General features: G+C 49.3%; 1 protein-coding gene across 1 annotated transcript in view; it reads left to right on the top strand.

Annotated features, from left to right (window-relative positions):
• LOC142814121 (DC-STAMP domain-containing protein 2-like) overlaps positions 1–26161 on the top strand; it is a 150588-nt gene that overhangs the window by 13868 nt on the left and 110559 nt on the right. Inside the window, exons 2-3 of the mRNA XM_075892050.1 lie at positions 7097–7332; positions 21953–22123. Of these exons, the coding sequence (XP_075748165.1) occupies positions 7097–7332; positions 21953–22123 (407 nt within the window). The remainder of the gene's footprint in view (positions 1–7096; positions 7333–21952; positions 22124–26161) is intronic.

The raw sequence follows: 26161 nt of genomic DNA, 5'->3' as shown, positions 1-26161 counted from the left end.
ATACACAGGCGGCGAAGCAGCGGCCAGCAAAACGACGGGCACGCTAGTGAGCGTCGGCGATCGAATGACGCGGCATCGGCTGTGCGGGAATTTATATCCCTCAGCGCGAGGGTTTCTCGAATAGTCGAATTGTATCGAGAACGCCGTGATAGCGTTTGTTAGAAACGCTGTTCGTTCGAACAGCGTTTCTAACAAACAACGCTTGAAGCGTTGTTTCTATCGAACAACGCCTGAAGCGTTGTTCGATAGCGTTTGTTCGAAACGCTGTGGTAGCGTTTGTTCGAAACGCTGTGAAAACGGCGATAGCACAGGCCGGCGCAGCCAGGCCGAAAAAACAAAACACAAATAAACAAACCCAATGCATGGTTCGCGGAATTACCCCCCCCCCCTCCCAATCGCGGATAGACAGCATATCCGCGATTGTCTTATTGAGCCGTTCCGTTAGTCCGTTCGTTTGGGGGTGGTACGCCGTCGTTCTTCGGTGATCTGTGTTGCTGTAGCGTAAGATTCCTTGCATGAGCTCCGCAGTGAAGGCCGTTCAGCGGTCCGTGATTAGGACCTCAGGGGCTCCATGTCGCAGCACAACTTGGTTAATAAAGAACTTTGCAACTTCTTGTGCAGTTCCCCTGGGAAGAGCGGTGGTCTCTGCGTAGCGCACCATGTAGTCTGTCGCTATGACAATCCATTTGTTCGCTGATCGGGATGTAGGGAACGGGCCCAGAAGGTCCATTCTGATCTGTTGGAAGGGCCCCGTTGGGATGGCGATCGGCTGCAGAAGTCCGGTTGGTCTCGTCGGTGGTGTTTTTCGTCGCTGGCAGTCACGGCAGCTCCGGACGTAGTGGGTGACATCGGATGTAAGGCGGGGCCAGAAGTATTTCGCCTTGAGCTGTTCCGAGATGTCCGGAAGACGGGTCGTCGTGGCACGCTTCCAAAATTTCGTCACGAAGGTCTGCGGGGATGACAAGTAGATAATTCGTTGTCGTTCCGGGGTTGAACTTCTTCTTCACTAGGATGGAGTTTTTGAGGCTGAATGCTGGTAAGTTGCGCTTGAATGCCCTAGGCACGGCGACGTTGCGTCCTTCGAGGTAGTCGATCATGGCGCGGAGGTCAGGGTGGGCACGCTGCTGGGCGGCTAGGTCGCTCTCTGTCACGACTCCGAAGAACGCGCTGTCTTCATCGGAGTCCTGTGGTGGTGGGTCGACGGGGGCGCGGGACAAGCAGTCGGCGTCGGAGTGTTTCCTGCCGGATTTGTAGAATATTGTAACGTCAAACTCTTGCAGGCGCAAGCTCCACCGCCCAAGCCGGCCAGAGGGGTCCTTCAAATTGGCGAGCCAACACAGCGCATGATGGTCTGTCACAACCTTAAACGGTCTACCATAGACGTATGGGCGAAATTTTGAAATGGCCCATATGATAGCCAGGCACTCTTTCTCGGAGGCAGAGTAGTTTCTCTCCTCCTTCGACAGACCACGGCTTGCATAGGCGATTACCTTTTCGTAACCGCTTTGCTTTTGGACGAGGACGGCACCAAAATCGATATCACTGGCGTCCGTGTGCATTTCCGTTTCGGCGTTTTCGTCGAAATGAGCGAGCACGGGCGGGTTTCGCAGGCGTTGTTGCAGCTCGCAGAATGCCTTTTCTTGGTCGTTTTCCCAGCTAAAAGGGGTGCTTTCTTTCGTCAGGCGCGTGAGTGGCTCTGCAATGCGTGCGAAGTTTGCGACGAAGCGCCGGTAATATGCGCACAGTCCGAGAAACCTTCGCACACCTTTCTTATCTTTCGGCCTTGGGAAGTTCGCAATGGCTGATGTTTTTGCCGGGTCAGGTAGGACTCCCGCGGCGTTCACGACGTGACCCAAGAACTTGAGTTCCTCGTACGCGAAACGGCACTTCTCAGGCTTGAGCGTTAACCCCGACGTACGAATGGCCTCGAGTACAGATTCCAACCTTCTGAGGTGTTCGTGGAAAGTTCGGGCGAATACGACAACGTCGTCGAGGTATACGAGGCAAGTGTGCCACTTCAGGAGGGTTGAAGATTGGGCGAGTTGGTTCGTCGTACTTGAACTGGTATAGCGCATTACAGGGAAGAAGAAACGGCCGAGCAGACCGACACAAGAGGACAGCATCTGTCCTCTTGTGTCGGTCTGCTCGGCCGTTTCTTCTTTCCGGTAATGCGCTATACCAGTTCAAGTGCCACTTCAGGCCTGCCATCACAGTGTCCATGACTCTCTGAAACGTTGCGGGCGCCGTGCACAGCCCAAACGGCATCATCTTGAACTCGTATAGACCGTCCGGGGTTATAAATGCAGTCTTCTCTCGGTCTCTCTCGTCCACTTCAATTTGCCAGTAGCTGGTCTTCAGATCCATGAATGAGAAGTACTTGGCGTGGCAGAGGTGGTCGAGGGCGTCGTCGATTCGTGGCAGGGGGTACACGTTTTTTTTGGTGATTTTGTTTAGTCTCCGGTAGTCAACTCAGAATCTTAAAGTGCCATCTTTTTTTCTTCACGAGTACAACCGGCGCAGCCCACGGACTTTTTGATGGCTGTATTATGTCGTCGCTGAGCATGTCATCAACTTGAGTCCGGATGGCTTCGCGCTCGTGTGAAGAAACGCGGTACGGTGACTGTCTGGTAGGTCGAGCTCCATCTTCGGTTATTATCCGGTGCTTCGCTAAAGGTGTCTGACGTAACTTCGAGTTCGAAAAAAAACACTCGCTGTAGCGACGGAGCAACTCCAGTAATCTGTCCCGATTTTCTTGCGACAGCGCCGGGTTCACGTCGAAAGGATCTGACAGCCTGGAAGCATCTGCGCGTGCGCGTTCAAAGGTGGCGACCGCGATCACTTGACTCGCTTCTTGCGTTTCTTCGAGGAACGCAATTGCAGCGCCCTTGTTTAGATGCTGGTACTCCTCGGTGAAATTGGTGACCAAAACGTGGGATCTGCGTTGCTTAAACCGCGCAATGCCTCTTGCGACAGACACACCGTGGTCTAGAAGCAACCTTTGGTCAGTCTCCACGATAGCGTCGACGTCAGGAGCAGCACCTTTACAATAGACGGCGATCATGAAGCTTGCGCGGGGTGGCAGGGTGACGTGATCGTCGGCGATCCTTACAGCAGCACGGTGTCCGAGGTTCGGCTGCGGCGTCGTGGAGTGATCGGAAGAAAACGTTATCGACCTGGTCTGCAGATCAATTATTGCGCCATTGTCCGTCAAAAAGTCCATTCCGAGAATTACGTCGCGGGAGCAGTTAGGCAAAATGACGAACTCCGAAGGGTACGTAGTGCCCTCTATGGTGACGCGCGATGTGCACATTCCACTGGGGGTCACGAGGTGGCCTCCTGCTGTGCGTATGTGCGGACCGTCCCATCTGGTCGTAACTTTCTTTAGCTTGGACGCGAATGACCCGCTCATGACCGAGCAGTCGGCTCCCGTGTCGATGAGGGCGACTACGTCAAGGCCGTCGATGGACAACTGGACGTCGGATGCCGCTTTTCCCGAGTTTCGGATGCGTCGGGGCGTCGTATCGTGGCTTGCACGTGTTGATGGTCGGGCACTATGCGTCGTCATCGTCGTCTTCTCAGCGGCAGGCTTCGTCATTTCGGGTACGCGTCGCGCAGCGTAGCTGTCGTCTTTTTTGGGGGTCTCGTCAGGTTGTCGTTGGGTCGTCGGGATGAGGGCATGTCGTGAGTCACGGTCTTGCGTCGTTGGAGGGTTTTCATTTTCTGGCCGTCGTGCAACTTCACCTCCAGAAGTTGCTGCTTTTAGTTTCCCCCTCGTGGGCTGGGGGACCTTCCACGGGCGAAGTCAGCATGGCTGCGACGGTTGGGGGATCGGTAAGGGTAGGGCGACGGCGAACGGTTGAAACGGGATGATCCACGGCTAGTGTTCGACAGGTATTCTTCGATCTCAAATGGGCGCTGGCCGGCTCGCGGCCGGGGTGCGTCGACGGAGAACCCACGCAAACCCAGCCTCTTGTACGGGCAGCGGCGGTAGACGTGGTCGGCCTCTCCGCAGTGGTAGCACAGCGGACGATTATCTGGCGTTCGCCACACCTCGGTCTTCCTGGGCGCCTGGATTCGGGTTACAGGGGGTCGGGCGGGCGACATTGGGCGGCGGCACGGCGGGGCCTCTTGATAACGGGTTGGGACGGGTCGGGGTCGACGAGCAGCAGCGGAGTAGGTCATCACTTGTGGTTCGCAAGATGCTTCCGACGGCGTGGAATTTCCCTGTGCTTTTTGAACCTCCTCGCGGACGACGTCAGTGAGGGAGGCGACTTGGGGCTGCGGCGTTGCTGGGAACAGTTTCCTCAGTTCTTCGCGAACGACGGCGCGGATGGTCTCCCGCAAATCTTCCGTCGCCAGTCCAGGGGCGTTTACCGGGTTCACCGAAAGGGTGTTGAGTGGTCTATCGTATTGCCGCGAACGCATATCCAAGGTCCTCTCGATCATCGAAGCCTCGGTGACGAACTCAGCGACGGTCTTAGGGGGGTTGGGGAGGAGTCGAGCGAAGAGCTCTTGTTTAACTCCCCGCATCAGAAAGCGCACCTTCTTCTCTTCTGCCATTTCGGGGTCAGCTCTCCGGAACAGCATCTTCATCTCCTCAGCGAACAGTACAACACCTTCGTTAGGGTGTTGCATTCGCGTCTCCAACAAAAGGGCGGCTCGTTCTTTCCGCACAACCGTAGCGAATGTTTTGAGGAATTCGCTCTTAAAGACAGTCCAGAGGGTTAGGGAGCCTTCATGGTTCTCAAACCACGTTCGAGCTGCATCCTACAAATAGAAGAAGACATGACGAAACGTTTCTTCGTCATCCCACCTGTTAAAGATGCGGATGCGCTCCACCTTCTCCAGCCACTTTTCCGGGTCTTCACCAGGAGATCCTCGGAATGATGGGGGCTCACGAGGTTGTTGCAGAACGACGGGAGGGTTGGTAGCGCTGGTCATGGTGCCTGCGTTGATCATCGTGGTTTTTACGTCTTCTTTCCTTTTTTTATCCGGGAGCAGTCCAAACTCTGGCTGAAGGCCTTGCTGTCGGCGGCTGACACGAGTTGGGCGTGCTTGTCGTCTTGGCAATGGCTTAGGGTTCATGTACCCAGCACCTCCACCAGATGTCACGCAGCAAAGGACGACGCAGTTGTCTATGAGGAAAATAAGTTTATTGGAGCGAACCTGTGCTCCCCTAACAACTGAAAAAATACACAGGCGGCGAAGCAGCGGCCAGCAAAACGACGGGCACGCTAGTGAGCGTCGGCGATCGAATGACGCGGCATCGGCTGTGCGGGACTTTATATCCCTCGGCGCGAGGGTTTCTCGAATAGTCGAATGGTATCGAGAACGCCGTGATAGCGTTTGTTAGATACGCTGTTCGTTCGAACAGCGTTTGTAACAAACAACGCTTGAAGCGTTGTTTTTATCGAACAACGCCTGAAGCGTTGTTCGATAGCGTTTGTTCGAAACGCTGTGGTAGCGTTTGTTCGAAACGCTTTGAAAACGGTGATAGCACAGGCCAGCGCAGCCATGCCGAAAAAGCAAAACACAAATACGAAAAACAAAACACAAATTACAAAAAACAAAACACAAATAAACAAACCCAATGCATGGTTCGCGGTAATATGTATTGGGAATGTCAGAAGGAAATTGCCGCGCTGGAAACCCGAGCGACTGCAGTTATACTCTCGTATCATGGCGTGGATCATGGCTCGTAACGAGGGGTCGGCATTAGGGCTGTCATAGATGGCTGCAGGAGACTTGTCTAGCTGCAGCCGTGCGAATTCAAGCTCGTCCAGGCCCTGGCACATAGCTACAATGTCAGCAACGGTACCAGGGTCCTTTACGACGAAAGCATTGAAGGCGACAGGCCCTATGCCTTTGAGCAGATGACACACACTGTCCCGGTCATGGAGGCGTTGACGCGTCGACAGAGAGTGAGAACACCCTCGATATACGAGGCAACTAGGCGAGTCTCGATGTACGTGACTCGTCTAGTTGCTCTTTGTGACCATCAAGTGTTCTCTTCGCCAGACTGGCTTGAACTGCCGGAGTAGCGAATACTAGTCGCAGATGTTCTTTAAAGACGTTCCAATCGGGAAAGTGGATCTGGTGGTCAAAAAACAAAGTCTTCACCACGCCAGTAAGATAGAAGGAGACGTGACGGAGCTTGTGTGGATCATCTCAACGGTTCGCTGCGCTCATTTTGTCACATTGGTGTAGCCAGTCGTCCACGTCTTCATTTCGAAGTCCAGCAAATAGAGGGGGCTCGTGAGGGGGTCCACTGACGATCCAAGAGTGAGTATGGCTGCGGCAGTCGTAGCCGGAGGGGTAAAGGAAGAAGTGCCTGAGGGTTCGTCCTGCGGCATGCTGGTGGACACGTAGGCCAAATGGTGACCTGAGCGAAGCTCTAGGAGGTAAAGCGGGCGAGCAAGAACGGGGAATCGAGGAGCAACCTCCACCACTTGCGACATAGTCCTTTACACGTCTTTATTAGGCCTGTAAGACGTGGCCCAAAACAGTTACCTGCGAGGCACAGAACCGACTCAAGGGTCATCCCCACTAACGATGAAGATGAAGAACATTAGGTGATGATGGTTTTGTACAGGTGATAAAGAAGCGTGCTTTAAATGCCCACATTATATATTTCCGCCATCTGTACAATAAAATGGTTGTAAGTGCGAGCTCTGTCCTATCTGTTTTCTTTCTGATACGTTTCCTGCGCGCTAAGAAAGTATATTTCTATCATTTCTTTCAAAAATGCAATTTAATGCAAAAAAGAGGCCCAAGCAGCCACTTTTTTGCATTAAATTTTGAAGTGAACGTTCTCTTCGTGTCATATTTGAAGTATAAATCATGAATTTCTGCAGCAAACGCGTGTAATAATCTGAAAAATACGCGAAGTTGTGAAACTCTACTGTAGATGTTGGAACAGAACCGGGCGCTCCTCCCGATGCGGGATGCGGAGTGAGAGGCTATATTATATATACAGAGGAAAAAAAACTCATAGCACAGAGAGATAAATTATTAAACTTTTCCGGAGAATGTAGGCTGTCTGTGAAATTGCGTATGTACACTCGTCGGATTGGTGACGAGGGGAATTCACACGCAGCAAGTCCTTGCAACCGAGCACGTTTGAGAACCGAGTGCTCAAGAGTTTCCTGGGATTCAGTGCCGGTGCGCTGCTGACTGTGCTCGTCAACGTGGTCCTTGTGCGAATATACCAAGCGACCAGTTTCCTTCTCTTCCTGGTCGTGTTCGCCTGCGGAACGTTTCTGATGCTCGGTGCCGCCTTCTCGGACACCGTCCGATGCCTCATGCTTCTCACTTTGCCTCAGCTGTTCTCCAGTGAGTGTAAAGCTCGACTTTCTGCGCTGCATGCTGGGCGTGTTTCAAGGGCCTCACAGGATACTTGCAACATACAATTTTGCAGCGAACAACGTTGTAAGGAAGGTCGAGATTATTCCATAGGGGGAGCAGAAATGTTTTCATTATGTTTGCTCTCAAGGCTAGCTGTTTCTTACATGAAATTATTTTTCTCTGCATGCAGCCTCGGTGTGCAAAAAAAAAAAAACTTCTACTTCTTGAGAGTTCGAGTAAAGTGTTTGACGAAAAAATTCGGCACATCCCACGTACCTTTCGAGTCGATTGATTCACATGTGGGGTTTAACGTCCCAAAACTACCATAATAATATGAGAGACGCTGTAGTGGAGGGCTCCGGAAACTTCGACCACCTGTACCTCGCGAATCGGGGTCATGCGAAGCGTGCGGTAGGAAAATGACTGCGGTATATTTTTTGTTGAGTGATACGTTACAAGATGACGCTAAATATTTGTACGATTAATATACGCACAGATATGTATGTTGAACAGTCGCATATGTTTTATATAACCAGTTGTTTACAGTTGCGTAACGATGCTAGGAGCAACGTGGGTGTTACTAACACCAGGTGGAGCTAGTGCTTGCGAGGATAGTGGCCCTGGGTACTTGGGTTTGATTCTTGGTTCGGTCATCACATTTATTCCTTGCTGTCATCGGGTCAACGCGGCCGATATCGGGCTTTTTTAACACCTGCGGATTTAGATTACCAGTGTCTGTTCTTGCCGTGTGTAACACTTGGGGCACACACCAGCCTACCATGGCATACGGGTATGTGCCGCACGTGTCGGGATGAACGGTCTCGACGTTGCATTTTCTTATTATTCATGTCATTACCAGACAGTCGGAATTATCAAACCATCTTACCCTCCCATACCAATTTTAATTTTGGTCTGCCCCAACATAAGTAAGTGATCACGAGAACTCCTAGACGTAGGCGGCTGGCGAGACAGACAGACAGACAGACAGACAGACAGACAGACAGACAGACAGACGGACGGACGGACGGACGGACGGACGGACGGAGAGATAGATAGATAGATAGATAGATAGATAGATAAATAGATAGATAGATAGATTTCTCAGGTTGGCGAGAAAGTCCAGCTGTTCGAATCTTCTGAAGAACTGTCTGTAAGCGCTGGACGTGCTGCTCAAACGTGTCTGAGAAGACGACCACATTGTCGAGGTAGACAAGACACGATTGCCATTTTAGCCTAGAAAGAACCGTGCCCATCATTCTTTGAAAATTATCTGGCGCAGAGCATAAGCCGAAGGGAAGGACCTTAAACCGCAAACACCACGCTCATTTCATGGAGACATTTATGAAGATGTTGACGACTGGCTTGACCACTTCGATCGAGTTGCCAACATCAACGAATGGGATGAAGCTCGCAAGCTGCGGAGAGTTTACTTTGCGTTAGAAGACTCTGCCAAAACGTGGTACGAGAATCACGAGGGTTCCTTTGCGACGTGGCATGAGTTCAGCCGACAGTTTTGGGATGCGTACCGCAGCACTGAAAGAAAAGAGAGAGCAGAGCAGGCTATCCAGTCTCGGAACCAACAACCCAACGAGAGAGTTTCGACGTTTGTCGAGGACATGCTTCGACTCTTCAAGCGTGCTGACCCTGCAATGTCCGAGGAAAAGAAGGTGCGGCATTTAATGCGTGGGGTAAAAAAGCAGTTCTTCGCCGGACTCGTGCGCAATCCACCGACGACTGTGGCAGAGTTCACAAATGAGGCAACCACAATGGAGCATACTCTCCAGTATCGCTCGTCACAGTATGAACGCCACGACGTGACCCCTGCTGCATGCTCTATCGGGGCTGACAGCGAGAGGCATATCCTCGCAGAGTTCATAAGAAGCGTCGTGCGGGACGAGCTGCGCCAACTCCAAGCAGCGGGACCCCAACCACCCGTAAGTGCTCTCGCAGACTTAATCCGAAATGAGACCTGACAGGTGGTCACTTCACTCGCGCCAACAAGGCCTGACGCCCCTGTGCTGACTTATGCGGCGGCGCTGCGATCTCCTGCACCACATGGCCCTGAACCCACCATGGGCACAATGGATCGGGCTAGCCATCGGTTCCAGGGCACCTCTTCGACTCCACCACCCGCCTCAAGGTTTCCGAGTGCACCAACTTATCGTCCGTCTGGATCGCGGCAGAACGCCACAAAGGCCAGCGTGTGGCGTACGTCAGATAACCGTCCACTCTGCTACCACTGTGGCGAAGCGGGTCACGTCTACCGTAATTGCCAGTACCGCCAACTTGGTCTCCGTGGCTTTCACCCTGATGCTCGGTGCCCGCGTTACGGTGAGCGTCCCCGTGACATCGAAGCGTACCTTACGGGCCAGCAAGCTCCTCGCCTTGGTCAACGCCCCCCATCACGATCACCATCACCACGCCACCCCACGTCACCTAGCATTCCCTCGTCATCTTATGCTCCTTTCAGAGGCCGGTCACCGAGTCCCCACAGGGGAAACTAGAAACCGCGGCTCCTGGGGGTGAAGCCGCGTCCCAACGAACTGTCAAAGAGCCTCCTTCGACGCAAAGACCCGACGAAGATTGTTCTGACTTTCCAGTCGTTTCCAAAAGTCATAAGACTGTTTCCGCCGACATCACCGTTCACGTCGATAATCACGTCGTCACTGCCCTCCTCGACACCGGCGCCGATTATTCGGTTATGAGCAGCGCCCTAGCATCCCAACTGAGGAAGGTAACTACCCCTTGGCAAGGACCGCTGTTGCGCACGGCAGGGGGCCACCTCGTGACGCCGACTGGAATGTGCACAGCCCGTGTTCGAGTCCGTGCTTCGACGTTCACAGGGTCTTTCCTCGTATTACCTGTGTGCTCCCGTCCACTCATTCTGGGGCGGGACTTTCTTCGCGAACACGGCGCAATTATTGACCTACGAGACTTGCAGGTTTCGTTCGAGGACCCGTTTCATCCTGAACCAGAAAACGCCCACTCATCGAAGGATGCCCTACGTGTATCCTCCGAATATGTTACTCTGCCTCTCCGCAGCAGCCTTTTTATCAACGTTGAATGCGACCAAGACGTCCCCGATGCTGTAATTGCAAAAGCAAATTTGTCCCTACTTTTTTGCACTACAAATCTGCGTTGCCCGAGGTATCGTTCAGCCCAGTAGAACGCAGGCTTGCTTATTAGTCATGAATTTCAGCGAGGAGTATCGCCATCTTTCCAAACACACTGCGATCGCATACCTTGAGGATATTGCCGACGTCCCTGGTCCCTCAACATTATCTGCTCTTTCGTCGTGCGACGATTCCGCCATGACATTTGCAAGCACTCTCAACGTAAACCAGGGTCTACCGCCTGCACAACGGGAACGTCTTTTGAAGCTACTCGGCTCATTTCGGGACTGCTTCGCTACGACTTCGAAAGTTAACCAAAGACCGCTTTCCAAGCATCATATCATCACCGAGCCTACCGAGAGACCCATTCGACAGCATGCTTACAGAGTCTCGCAAAAAAGAACAAGACGTTATACGCCAACAGGTCCAGCAGATGCTCAAGGACGATGTCATACAGCCATCGACCAGTCCCTGGGCGTCCCCTGTTGTGTAAGTAAAGAAAAAAGATGGTACTCTGCGATTTTGCGTCGACTACCGAAAGTTGAATAAGATCACGAAGAAAGACGTGTATCCTTTACCACGAAAGATGACTCGCTGGACCGCATTCGCAATGCTCGTTACTTTTCTTCCATGGATCTACGCAGCGGCTATTGGCAAATATCTGTTGATGAGCGCGACCGCGAAAAGACCGCCTTCATTACTCCTGACGGACTCTACGAGTTCAAGGTCCTTCCCTTCGGCATATGCTCGGCGCCAGCTACTTTTCAAAGAATGATGGACACGGTTGTTTCTGGGCTAAAATGGCAATCGTGTCTTGTCTACCTTGACGATAAGGTCGTCTTCTCGGACACGTTTGAGCAGCACGTCCAGCGCTTACAGGCAGTTCTTCAGGCGATTCGAACAGCTGGACGTTCTCTCAAACCTTAGAAATGCCACTTTGCATTCGAGGAACTGAAATTTCTTGGTCACGTTGTCAGCCACGCCGGTATACACCCAGACCCTGAGAAAACGAAAGCTGTTGCCGCATTTCCTGTCCCAACGAACAAGGGTGACCTCCACCGATTTCTGGGACTGCGCATATTACAGATGCTTCGTCAAAGGCTTTTCTAAAATCACTGAACCGCTAAATGAACTTACGAAAGATGGCGTACCGTTTGTTTGGGGTCATGATCAGCATCACACCTTTGACACGCTACGATACCATCTCCAAGCTCCACCTGTGCTCGGTAACTTTGACGATAACGCTGCCACAGAGCTACACACGGATGCCAGCAACGTCGGGCTTGGAGCTGTACTGGTTCAATGGCAAAATGGCGTAGAGCGCGTGATTGCCTATGCAAGTCGAACACTATCATCTGCAGAGAAAAACTACTCTGCAACAGAAAAAGAATGCTTAGCCGTTGTTCGGGCTATAACAAAGTTTCGCCCTTATTTATGCGGTCGACCATTCAGGGTAGTTAGCGACCACCATTCTTTATGCTGGCTCGCGAACCTCAAAGACCCTTCTGGTCGTCTAGCATGCTGGAGCCATCAGCTGCAAGAATTTGACGTTACAGTAATTCACAAGTCAGGACGCAAACACACTGATGCTGACTGTCTCTCACATGCACCAATTGGAAGTACGAACGCGGACGTTGAAGAGGGCGATTCATTCCTTTCCTCTGTATCAGCAACCGACTTGGCTTAACAACAACGCGACGACATGGAGCTAAGCCCGCTGATTGACTACCTCGAAGGCCGAAAACGCAGCCTTCCTCGAAACTTCGCATGTTCGCTGGCCTCGTTCTGCATCAGGGATGGAGTCCTCTATAAGAAAAATTTCGACCATACCCAGGCTACTTACCTACTGGTTGCGCCGACCTCGCTTCGGGACGATATTTTACATGCTTGTCACGACGAACCATCATCCGGACACCTTGGCTACACGCGCACATTTTAAAGAATTTGCCGCTCATACTACTGGCCCCGCCTCGCGAAGACAGTCAAGCAGTATGTCCGCACATGCCGCGACTGCCAACACCGTAAGACTCCACCTGTCCGACCAGCAGGACTACTACAGCATGTCGCCATGCCGAAGACACCATTACATCAAATTGGCATTGACTTGCTCGGCTCATTTCCCGCCTCTTCGTCTGGAAACCGGTGGATTGTGGTTGCCACCGATTATTTAACGCGTTACAGCGAAACAAAGGCCCTGCCCAAAGCTACCGCAGCCAAAATCGCACAGTTTTTTGTCACCAGCATCGTACTTCGTCGCGGAGCGCCAGCTGTGATAACTACTGATCGTGGTACACCTTTCACCGCAGAGATGCTTCAAACAGTGCTGAGACTAAGTGGTACAGAACATCAGAAAACCACGGATTATCACCCCCAAACAAATGGACTCACTGAACGGTTGAACAAGACCATTGCAGATATGCTGTCAATGTATGTGGCCGTTGATCACAAGAACTGGGACGATATACTCCCTTACGTAACTTTTGCTTGCAATACAGCAGTCCAAGAGAGTACAGGTTTCACTCCATTTCGCTTAGTTCATGGTCGAGAGGTCACTACAATGCTCGACGCAATGCTCCTTCCCAACTACTTGAGCATGTTCAACGCGGACGCTGCATTGTTCGCTCAACGCGCCGAGGAGGCCCGTCAACTCGCCCGATGCCGTATTCAGGCTCGCCAAACTGCCGACGCACACCGCTACAACCTTACACACCGAGAGGTTACCTTCTAACCAGGCGATGAAGTTTGGGTGTGGACTCCCATCCGACAGCGTGGTCACTCTGAGAAGTTGCTTCAGCGCTACTTCGGCCCTTACAAAGTTCTGCGCCGACTCAGTGACGTTACGTATGAAGTTCTCCCTGAGGGCACCTCAAGACGTTCCCGTCGGTTTCCACAAAGTGATGTGGTGCACGTGTCAAGACTCAAGCCATATTTCTCGCGTCATCCATCGAACGTGGACTAACTTACCATGCAATGACTATTTTTTTGTCACTTTGGTTTCTTTTTGATTGTCTTGTGTCCTAACACCTTTCTTTATTGAGTACTATTGAGTACTATTGGGTTCCATGGTACCATCTTTTCTTTCTCATTTTTTCTCAACGCTGATTACCAGCATCGAGCCGATGCTTTTCGAGGAGAGGGAGTAATGTCACAGGTAATGGGTAGGAGCCATCAACTGTAGGGGGAATCCCTTGGAAGTGAAGAAAGAAGAGGGATTTTGCGTCCTGGTCTGAGGGCAAGCAAGACGTCGATTCGTCGCTGTCTGTTATTACGTTCGCGGCAATATGTAATGTTTATAAAATTGGATAGTCAGCGCTGCAACCACAATTGACGTTTCCCGAACGGTAGGGTTTATTTGAGAAGTACTTCAGAAAGCTGGCGTGGCTCCGTGGTAGAATACTTTATTGCCACCTGCAACGCTGGCATACGATTCTTGCTGGGTCCCTGACATTTATTCTTTGCATTCATCGGGTACACAGTATGTTAAAATTGTCAATGTCTTTACTTGCCGTTCCTGGGCAGATATAAACTGTCGATTACCTGTAGTACGGGTATGTGCCACACGCCTGGCGGGAAGGATTTGAGGATGTACGTGACGGGATCGTGCCGATATTACAGCGAACGCTATCATGAGATCACAATGATGGTCGCGTGCGCCGTAGTTGCCTGCTGCCGGTGTCGGTAACCACTATCGTACGTAATAAAAAAAACTATAAATATAAACATCGAGGACGCAGCGAGATTCAAGTCCGGGTCCCCTGCGTGTCAGCCCAGTATTCTACCGCAAAGCCACGCTGTTTTTTTAGCTTTGTTGCCTGCTCCCAGACACTATATACATGAACAATGACGAGAAATTCAGTTGAAGGCGAGTAGGTCGCAGGGTAATCGTCTATCAATGTTTCCGAGAGCTACGGTTAGCAAACTGTTATTTGTCTTGAAACTGTGGTACATGATGCAGGTGTTGCCATGTTCACGGGCTAATATACCGAAATTTCATTGTGTCTTCGCGGTGTTTGCGTGGGCCTCAAGTTTAGAAGGATGCAGTCAAACTAGTTTATTTAGGCGAGTGAAAAAAGGTGGTTTGGGACTACCACATTCATTCACAAGGCAAATCAATAACGTGTTCTTCTTTTTTTCGTAACGTGAGTGATCCTTTCTTGCGTACGGTGTGCCAACTGAGGCCGATGACAGCTTTACTTGGGTATGTAGTTGGCACAAGACCACATGACTGGCGTTGTCCGCGGATATATCAGGGAGTGTTCTTAAAGGTACACTAAAGGCAACTATTAGGTCGACGTTTATTGCAGAAAAAGTGGTCCAGAAACCTCGCAGTGTTAGTTTTGTGCCAAAGAAGGGCGAAATAAAATCATGTTTTAGTGGATCGCGTCGGGTTAGCACACTTCAATTTACCCATGTCAAGAAGCGGACTGACTCACGTCACTATTGCCGTGCACAAAGTTGCCCGAATTTACTGCGTGGTCATTGACACTAGTAGAGAGATAGAAAGCAGCGGGAGCCACAGCAGCAACAACGGCTATTGATCAATTTCCTGCCATTGGCTGCGAGATGACAGACGTGTTTTGGTTCAACTACGCCCAGCTGGATGACACGACCTGTCCAGTTTAACCACGCGAAAATTGAATTTTTCGAACCACTCGCGCCACTCCCCATAGTAATGTCTGGTGGTACTTTTTTCCATAAATGCAACAGATGCGAACAAGCAACATCTTGTTGCGTGCTTTGATGCACGGAAGGTTTTTTATTCAGTGCAGCTAGATAGATTACTAGTGAATAATTGCAGGCGGTTCATCTGATGCCATCGATATCATTTTGAGGATGCCCGACTGTGGCACATGCATTGTTGTGCATATACCTTAATTTCTTGGTATTTAGGGCAATGCTGTTGATAATGTTTTCCTTTTAGATGTTGTCATACATTGAGCTTTCACTCTGACGTAAATTGTTATTCGACTTTATTGTCCCTTCAAGTATCCGCTTTTTGTTTGTCAGATTTTTTAATGAGTACCTGTTTTCAGTGACTCGCAGGAAGCTGCAGAGATGTCTTCGATGTCATTTTTTCGTTTCCAATGTGCAGGGCCATACACAGTGAAGGTCAAGGTCAGGGCGTACTAAAAAGGGTTAAAAGAATGCACGTGGCTCCCGCCACAAACACCCTCTTTTTTAGGCTTCAAACTTGCACTTTGCACGTGAAGGTATTTCTAAATGAGCGGAGTGTATTTTGACCTTGGGGGTCAAATTGTCTCATTTGTAATAATCCAGAAACTATTGACCGCGGTTTTTTTTTTCATCGCTGGGAGGGAGTGTGTTTTTGGATGTATTGCAGAGAACAATCAAAAAGGAATTCACGCAGGACGCATACAATATCAAATTTCTTCCGATAGATAATGAGGATGGTTTTCATAGGACTTAATAACGTTAGGGCGTCCACTGTTTATGGCAGGCCGGTGTGACAGGATTTCACTGTGATTCCGATGCGCGACCCGCAAGAATGTATAGCCGTGGCCACGCCTGTGTAGAGTGCTCGAGGAGCCGGTTTTCACTATGCGGGGCGGAACCTCGAGGCAGGTTCGGGTTCTGATGTGGTCAGCCTGACAGCTAGGCCGCACATGCTTCTGATACAGCTCTTCAGAGCCCGAAACTGCCTTGAGGTTTCGCCCCGCAGAGCGAAAACCAGCTCCTCGCGTGCTTTGCACATACGTGGCCATGGCTCTACTTCCGACAGTGCATGTCGAAATTTGTGGAACTTCAGAAAACACAGGAGTTTGTTGAGTAGTGGTTGTCGAGGGTGAAACCATTGACAGCTCTCAAGGAATTTTAAAATTGGTGTATATTCGGTAGGACTACCACTACTTGTTGTTGCAGAGCCACGATGATGCTTGAACTCCGTTGCAAACTTGCCTTAGGCTGGCTTGATGTCGGGAAAGGAGTCGCATTAGTAAGAGTAATAAGCTGTTTTAGAACCGCAAAGAAACAAACAGGTTTCGCAGAATGCGAATAGTGCTTGCTACGAGTGGGTCGTGCAATGCTCCAACTCATTACAAAAGTTGTTCTTCACCTATTCACTGTGGCGCATACCCACATTGGTCATAATTCTTCAGTGTCGCCAGCCTCGGCATAAAAAAATGCACAAAATTTCTTGCAATTGTGCAGCAGATGCCACGATTTTCTGAAGAATTTCGAATGAAGGACAGCATAATGAATTCCGGCCTACTACACAAAAATTATAATTATTTAACGCGTTGAGGGTACCCTGCAAGAGGGCTTGTAGCAGTTACCCAAAGAGTGTTTAGAAAAGGCTCTAAAATGCCGCTTTTCCCCCATTCACTATGACTATGCGGCGCTTTCCATGCAGTCCTGGCAGGTTTTTCATAGCATGACGAGCGAGTCATATTTGTCAACCCATCTTTCACTCCCATAATGATTTCAGTTTACCTGCGAGCTGAGAGGGGGATCATGAGAATGAGAGAACCCGGACGTAGGGAGCGGGGTATACGGATAGAAAGAGATAGATACATAAATACGCTGATAGGCGCTCAAAGTTGTTGCAGTACGCAAAGAAATGCATTAAAAAAAAGCAGCGATGACGCGTTTGTGATGATCGCCTGCATTTGGTCCACCGCTTTTCGGCAGCGAACATGAGAAGTAAACAGTCCTTGGAATTCGTCAGAGAAGTCTTCCGGCACCGTTCTCATCAAAGACCTGCATGGCCATGTCTATTAAAAGAGTACTTACATGAGTTTTGAATATCGTCTTATTGTTGCTCTAAAACCAGAAAGAAGAAAAAAAACAACTGGCCCCGTATCTGCATGTTTTACTGCTTATGTCGCCGAAAGACGATAGGCTTGCGTGTGGAGATAGTGAACAAAACGTTTATTTGATGTCCTGCGCGAGAAAACTGGTGAATTGTATTCTGGAAGTGCTGCGTTGGAGAGTCTCGATCCGTGCAGCGAAGACGAACGAGCGCATTGAGGATGGATGGATGGATGGATGGATGTGGCTGTACCCTTTAGATCGGGCGGCGGCTCACGCCACCTAGCCATAATACTTAGTGAACTAACCATTACATTCATCTTTTTTTTTCCTTTAAATAATGAAGTTGAGGATTCGTACTTCGCAGTGAAGGGTTTAATTTTCACTCGTGCCTTGACTTTAGCCACCAATCAAATAACCTCCTTCTAGTTAAGTCTACCCGCTTAAAGTCTATTTTGCCCTCGCTGTCCCTAAATCCCAGTGCTTTGAAAAACTCTGCGCCATCATCCTGAACTATAGGGTGAAGCCCTTAACAGAACATTATCAAGTGTTCGGCAGTTTCTTCTTCCTCTCCACACGCACTGCATACTGTGTCGACCCCTTCGTATTTGGCCCGATATGTCTTGGTTCGCAGTACTCCCGTCCTGGCCTCAAACAGTAGAGAACTACCCCGAGTATTATCATAGATCCTTTCCTTGGCAATTTCCTGCTTAAAAGTTCGATAGATCTCTAGTGCGGACTTCTTAATCATGCCCATTCTCCACATGTCAGTCTCCGTTTCCTTCACTTTTTTCTTAACCGATAGTTCTTTTTGGTTTGGCCACCTGCTGTTTTCTAAGTATTTACCAGTCAACTTCCTGGTTCGCTTCCTCCATTTTGTATCGACATTCTTCGTGTACAAGTAGCTGAAAACCTTCCTAGCCCAACGCTCTTCCCCCATTTCTCTCAATCGCTTCTCAAATTTTATCTTGCTGCTAGCTTCCCTGCCCTCAAATGATGTCCATCCCATATCACCTTGTACTCCCTGATTTGGTGTATTCCCGTGAGCTCCTAAAGCAAGCCTACCTATTCCACGTTGCTTAATTTCTAATCTTGCTTGAACTTCTGATCTCATGCACAAGACCGCATTGCTGAACGTCAGCCCAGGAACCATGACCCCTTTCCATATTCCTCTCACAACATCATACCTATTGTAATTCCACAGTGCCCTATTTTTCATGACTGCTGCATTCCTGTTACCTTTAGTCGTCACGTATATTTCGTGTTCCCTCAGATACTCGGTCCCCTTGCTTATCCATACGCCCAGATATTTGTATTTATCTGTTATCTCTAGCGTCACCTCCTGTATTCTAAGCTCACTACCTTCGTTGTCATTGAAAATCATGACTGCTGATTTTTCTCTACTGAATCTAAAATCTAACCTATCTCCCTCATTACCGCAGATGTCCATCAATCTCTGCAAATCTTCCTTGTTGTTGGCCATTAGCACTATATCATCTGCGTACATTAATGCTGGTAGTGACTGATCAATAAGTTTTCCTTGTTTGACTAAAGAGAGGTTGAAGTCCAGTCCACTTCCCTCTAATTTTGCCTCTAATCCTTGTAGGTACATCATGAATAATAAGAGTGACAGAGGGCACCCCTGCCTAAGCCCCCGTTTTACCTCTGCCGGCTTGGATACCTGTTTTTCCCACTTTATAACTACCTTGTTACCTTTATAGACACCCTTTAAAAGATTAGTGACTACATGTTCCACGCCTAGTGTGTCCAGTATTCACCACAATTCCTCTTGAACCACGCTATCGTACGCTCCCTTGATATCCAAAAATGCTAGCCACAGGGGCCTGTGTTCTTTTTGTGCTATTTCGATGCACTGCGTCAGTGAGAACAGATTGTCTTCCAACCTCCTGTGTTTCCGAAACCCATTCAAGGTTTTCGAAACCCATTCGAGGCAAGTTAGACAGGAGCGCCATCTGGCAGCTATCTTCGAAAACGAAGGAAACCGTGTGCGCCCGTGGAGAAAGATGCGCGCCTGTCTCAGAGGCGATAAGGTGTCGAACGCAAAGCGACAGGCAGGTGCCACCACGACTAGGTAGGAACACTCGCCTTTTTGAGCATCGCGTTGCGCAGTCAGTACAGCGTGATAAACGCTGTGGTCCTTAGAATTACTTATGTGCGCCTTTTCTAGTATAAAGTCACACATAGCAAATTCGACTTGTTGTTATGGTGTCTCAGATATGCGCAATAATTGGTTTTGTATTGACAATTGCACAAGTATAAACGCAAAAACTTGAGAAATGTTGGTGGGCGCTGCGGATGGGGTTGGCCGTGTAACGTATCGTTAGGTCTGTTTAAAATACCGTTACCGCGGACAAACAGACAAATGTACAGACAGACAGACAGGCAGACCAAATTTTTTGCGTCGAAGGTCCCCAAGAAAGACTATCGTGTTCAAAAAACACTGGCGTAGAGAACCCTAAAAAATGGCAGCATATCCACGGAGTGAATGATGGAGAGTGGGGCGAAGCATCCGTCCGTTCATTTGTTCTTGCTTCCGTCTGTCCATGCGTCCGTCTGTGTGACCGTCCATGCATCCATTCGCCCGTTCGTGTGTGCGTCTGTTCGTGCGCCCGTACCTGCGTTCGTCCATGCATCTGTCCCTGCGTCCTTCCATGCGTCCATCCGTCGGTGCAGCCATCCGTGAGTCCGTCCATGCATCTGTCTGTGTGTTCGTTCGTCCATCTATTAAACACTCCAAGTACCACGATCTCGCATCTTTTCATCATATATTCCCGATATAGAAGCACCGCCATCCAGCGGACATTCCGAGGACTAAACAAGAGGTGGCACACGCGCACTTTCTTACGGCTTGCGCTTCGTGTCTACTTCGCACCTTTAACCACCTCGACTTCATGGTATATACTAGTTCGCTGTATTCATGGCACTGCGACTCAACGCTCGCTAAACGTTTATAAAACGAAAGAGGTTATGCCCGGCGAGTATAACGTAGCAACCCTTTCTTGTCAGATGTTTCTCAATGTACATGTTAATAGCTGCTAATGGTGAATGAGAGACAGGAGAATTCGGCTTTTACTTTCTTACGGCTTGCGCTTCGTACTTACTTCCCACCTTTAATCACCTTGAGTTCATGGCTTATACTACTTCACTGTATTCATGACCCTGCGGCTCAACGCTCGCTAAACCTTTCTAAAACCAAGGAGGTTACACCCAGCGAGTTTATACTCGCTGGGTGTAACCCTTCTTGGGAGATAACCCTTTCTTGGGAGATAGTGCTCAACGTACATGCCAATGGTTGCTAATGGGGAATGAGAGACAGGAAAATTCGGCTTTTAGTTAACGCGAACGCTAGGAATTTTTATTGTTCAGCAACGTACAGGAGAAACCTCCCACCAGCACCACCTTGCAGGTCAAAACGTAAGACTGGTTACACACTACGACTACGACTACGACTATGACTACGAGGGACGAACGGGTGCCGCTATAAGGAGTTTCGCTCCTAAAACGTCTCTGCATATATACGAGGAGAACGATGTTGAGTTGAGAGTTGTTGAAGCTCTGGAGGTAATCTGGTAAACCAGGAATCCTCCGTACATTTTGCCCATCATGTGAAGACATGACAAACACAGGGTGGTACAGTATACCACTGTTTTATTCCTTGCCGTATATGGTATCTAGATGCGGCTTTCGTTGACCCTTCATTATGAAAGCTTTGCGGTCAGTGAATTGAAGCGACAATGGTTCTTGAATAGGATAGAATTGAAGTATCGGCAAAGACTAGATCGATGTAGGCTCCCCTGGTCATCGTTGCATGTGGAATGATCTGCATCGCACAGTATATCTGGATGTCATATATGGAATGAGCAAGTTATATTCCACAATATCTACGTTAAAATCTTCTGCCGGTATGAAGGGTGCGATCTTATATTTGGATTCATGCTGACGCAGTGTAATGCCGATGCACTTCATGACGTTTCCCTTAGAGAGGCAGGTACAAAGTCTTGAAGACAATTCTACAAGAGAGTTTCCCTGGTGGTTGTCGATTCTTTCCGGTAAGAAGAAATGCATATTGAGATGACTGCACAAGCTTGCCGTTGTTTGTGATCATCGTCATGGCACATATTGGGTACCTTGCAACGTTTTATTGCAGTGTGACGTCATGGAGAGGCAGCAACTCCCAGCGTATTAGCGGTAAATCTGTCATCGGCTCGCAGGCAATGGTGAGTGAATTGCTGGCCAGTGATATTAGCTGAATGAAGGACGCAAAGTTCGCAAACTCACCGGAACTGCGCCGGGATAACGTCCATAGCGGTGGGGCTGGCTTGCAAATGCTCAGCGATGAAAAAAAAATTGTGGATAACTGACACCGGTGTATGAAACGTGTTCACACTGCATAACAATGAAACAAACGAAAATGTCTTTTTTGCGAAGCCTTTAATACGTGTCAGAACTATGATGGTCTAGATATTAATGGTATAGGGCAGACATGGTGGTCCCCCTAGGCGACTAGGACATGAGTTGCCCTCGTGTGCCCGCCTGTGGCGAGACGGCTTATCTAAACATCCTGTAGTCAAGATGGTGGTCAAATGGAACGCCTGACTGTTTTGTGATGATGTACCACGCGACTGAACACGACACGAAACCTGAGCAGCTTATAGCCACCTTTAATAACGATGCGAGTCTTGTAGCACATTACTATCGTTTTACAGGGGAAGGCCGGTTGGCGCTGATGGCGTACATCTACTTTCTGGTGTTGACGGGCCCCGCGGAGAACTTCGCGGCCAACGTGGAGGTCCTGTCACGGGGTCTCAGCTGTGGCCAAGAGAAAGTGGCCAACGAGACGCGACGAATGCTCGAGGTGGCCACCTCGCCTTTCAAGGGTGAGAGACCGAAGCAGGGCTCTGCTTCACTAAACACAAGGTCTTGTGCTTGGTACATGGCACCTTGCAAAGCATACAGATTAAAGCAAAAATGTGCTTGACCTAAACATGGATGCTGCCTAAGTAACCTCGTGTAAGCGAAGCTAATCCAAAGCTTTACACTGCGATTCGGCTTTTAGGGGCAAAGCTCCTTATAGAGGCACCCGTTCGTCCCTCGTAGTCGTAGTCATAGTCGTAGTGTGTAACCAGTCTTACGTTTTGACCTGCAGGGTGGTGCCGGGGGGAGATTTCTCCTGTGCGTTGTTGAACAATAAAAAATTCATAGCGTGCGCGTTAACTAAAAGCCGAATTCCCATGTCTCTCATTCCCCATTAGCAGCCATTGGCATGTACATTGAGCACTATCTGCCAAGAAAGGGTTGCTACGTTATACCCGCTGGGTGTAACCTACTTGGTTTTAGAAAGGTTTAGCGAGCGTTGAGCCGCTGTGCCATGAATACAGTGAAGTAGTATATACCATGAAGTCGAGGTGGTTAAAGGTGGGAAGTAAGTACGAAGCGCAAGCCGTAAGATAGTAACAGCCGAATTCTCCTGTCTCTCATTTCCCATTAGCAGCCATTGGCACGTACATTGAGCACAATCTGACAGGAAAAGGTTGCTATATTATACTCGCTGGGCGTAACCTCCTTGGTCTTAGAAAGGTTTAGCGATCGTTGGGCCGCAGTGCCATGAATACAGCGAACTAGTATATACCATGAAGTCGAGGTGGTTAAAGGTGGGAAGTAGACACGAAGCGCAAGCCGTAAGAGAGTGTGCGTGTGCCACCTCTCGTTTAGTTTTTGGAATGTCCGCTGGATGGCGGTGCTTCTATATGGGGAATATATGATGAAAAGATGCGAGGTGGTGGTACTTGGAGTGTTGAATAGATTGACGAATGGACACACAGACAGATATATGGACGGACTCACGGATGGCTGCACCGACGGATGGACGCATGGACGGACGATGGGGCGGTTGCATGGACGAACGTAGGGACGGATGCACGGATGGACGTGCGGACGCACGAACAGACGTACGCACGGATGGGCGAATGGACGCACGGACGGTTACACCGACGGACGCATGGACGGACGGAAGCAAGAACGAATGGACAGATGGATGCTTCGCCCCACTCTCCATCATTTACTCCGTGGATATATATGCTGCCATTTTTTAAATATTGCTCTGGGTTTCATGAATTCATCAGCAACAGCAACATGTTTTGCTTTGTCATTCGATGTAATGAAGGGGAGAGGCAGTGGCAAATTTTGCCACCATCGTTTATGTGTCGGTCAATTATCTTATGCTGTCATCGCTTGGCGTTACGCATGCGAAGCCAGCTATGCAAAAACGGGAAGCCAGCCACAAATAGAAAAGAAGGGAGAAAAGAGGAAGAAAAATATCAATAAACAGTGAAATAAAAAGACACCAGAAACGAAAAAAAAACAAGTGAAAAAATTGGTCCGAATCTACATGTTACACTGTAAATGTCGTCGAAAGACGATAGTCTTGCGTCTGGAGAGAGTGAACAAAACGTTTATTTGTTGTTGTGCACAAGAATATCGGTGAATGGTATTCCGAAGGCGCTGCGTTAGAGTGCCTCGAGCGTGTAGCAGAGGCGAACAAGCGCATCTAGGCACGTTAGACACAAGCGCTATCTGGCAGTTATCTTCGAAAACGAAGGCACGCGCGACCGCGCAGAAAGATGCGCGCCAGTCTCGGAGGTGATAAGGTGTAGAATGCAAAGTGACGGGCAGGTGCCACCACCGTGTCTTCGTAGCAAAGCGTTGGAAACACCTCCTTGAGCATCGCGTAGCACAGTCAGCACAGCGCGATAAACGCTACAGTCCCTGGAGTTACTTGTGTGTGCCTCTTCTAGTATTAAGGCAGATATACAAAACATAAACGTGTTGTTATGGCGCCTCAGATATGCGGAATATTTGATTTTTTTAATTGACAATTGCCCAACTATGAACGCTAAACCTTGAGCAATATTGGTGGGCGCTGCGGATGGGGTAGGCCGTTTGGTGCCGTTCGAGGTATCATTGGGGCGGACAAACAGACAAATGTACAGACAGACAAAGAGGCAGACCAAAATTTTTCTGTCGAGGGTCCCTAAGAAAGACTACCGTCGTCGGAAAGAAAGAACGAGAGGAAGAAAGAAACCGCCTGGCCTGCGAGAAGGAAAAGTTTCGCAGCTGCTGGGCCTCCGCAACGCGCGACGCTAACCACTAAGCCATGAAGCGACTTTTTTTTTTCATGATACTTGAAAAAAAGTATTCGAATGCGTAATAATGATTCAAACAAAGCAAACAATAGTACAATCCCATGGCGACGATAAGCGCTCAGGAGTTATTAAGACATACTCAATGGCTAACAGAGCGTGTAGTAGAACAGGGAAAGTTCGCATCCTGTTATACAATAAAGGGGGTGAGCCAAACACTTCACCTAGATGGAGTACCAGTCCGGTCTCAATTATAGGTCGTCCTAAATGTCCTCGAGGTGAACCACCATTTGAATGAGGTATGTGCTTGGAGAGGTGGTGGGTTTTGCATACGTGTCTCCCATTAGCTGTGCACACCCACGAGGAAAAGCATGGCAAGCGAGGCTGGTAGAGGGTATCGCATGGCGATAGTATGAATGATGTCCTTCAGCGAGCCCTGCGAAATAAATCACAAAGCGACCCTTCTCCAACATGTTAACGGTGAGCCATTTATATGCACTATGTAAAGCCGTCAGTACCTTTAACTTTAACGCTTCGACGCGTGGCCTCGGCTCACTTGGTCTGAGGTCAGCGCCACCAAGCGCTGAAAATGATATGCTTGCTGCAGTTAAGGATAAATGTAGCGCACGTCAGTTTGACTAGTAAATTTTTGTTTCCAGTCTGCCTCACCGGCAGGTCCAATGCACTCACTTCGAATCCCGTTTTCGCCGCGTTTCCCCGGTGGCTACGTTATCGCGCGCACCCATGGCGTTCGTTCTCTTATACTTATCTCTACAATGAACCAGTGCGTGTGACAGCTTACGCGCCTTTGTATTTCAGTTTGCAGACGCTGCTCAGAAGGAATCATGTATAAAAAGCAGAGCAAGCACACGTTCGAGGCGTTTGTAAAAGCTGCACAATAAATATGAAATTCAGTGGTGTCCATGTGGGATTCAATAATTTAAATTTAGACAGCGTGAATCGAACTGTTCTCGCAATTAAGAGTGTGCCTTCCTGCTCGGTTCACGCTGCACGTAAGATATGGTCTTGGAGCACAACCTTTGTTCGGGTAACAATATCGAGAGTTTAGCGGCCCTAAACCACGATTTTATTATAAGATGGTAGTCTAGGCTTTTATGCGATAACTACGTACGAAAATAGATTTTTTTGCATTGTATTGCATCTTCCTTACTGAGAACAAGGACTAACATTGCGCTCCATACGACATCTTCCGTGCAGTGTGAACCGAACAGAAAGGCACACTCCAAATTGCGAGAACAGTTCGATTGACACTGTATGAAAATTAGTGAATCAAAACATGAACAATTCCACCGCATTTGAGAAATATTTATTCTGGAAATTTTAGAAACGCCATGAACACACGTTTGCTCTGCTATTTATACATCTGATTCTCTCCCGTCAATTCAAATTCGTAAGGTGTGCAAGCTGTCACACGCAATGGTTCATTGTCGAGGTGAGCATACCAGAAAGAACTCAATGGGCGTGCGCGATAACGTAGTCACCAGCGAAACATGGCGCGAACCGGATGCGAAGTGAGCGCAATCGACCCATAGGTTGGGCTGGCTGGAAAAAGAAACTTACTAGTGAAACTGACGCGCGCTACACCTATTGGTAACTGCAGCAAGGATATAATGTTAAACGCTCGGTGCCGCTGACCTCAGTTTAAGCGAGCTGAGGCCACGCGTCGGAGCGTTTGAGTAATAGGTGCTGATGGCTGTACAGCTGGCGAACCTCAGACTCGTTAACTTCAGCGCGTTTCCACCATCGGCAGCGAAG

Source organism: Rhipicephalus microplus, chromosome 4 (assembly GCF_043290135.1).
Source record: "Rhipicephalus microplus isolate Deutch F79 chromosome 4, USDA_Rmic, whole genome shotgun sequence".
Classification (NCBI taxonomy): Eukaryota; Metazoa; Arthropoda; class Arachnida; order Ixodida; family Ixodidae; genus Rhipicephalus; species Rhipicephalus microplus.
Note: the sequence above shows the minus strand (reverse complement) of the source record. Positions and strands in the feature narration are given on the sequence as shown.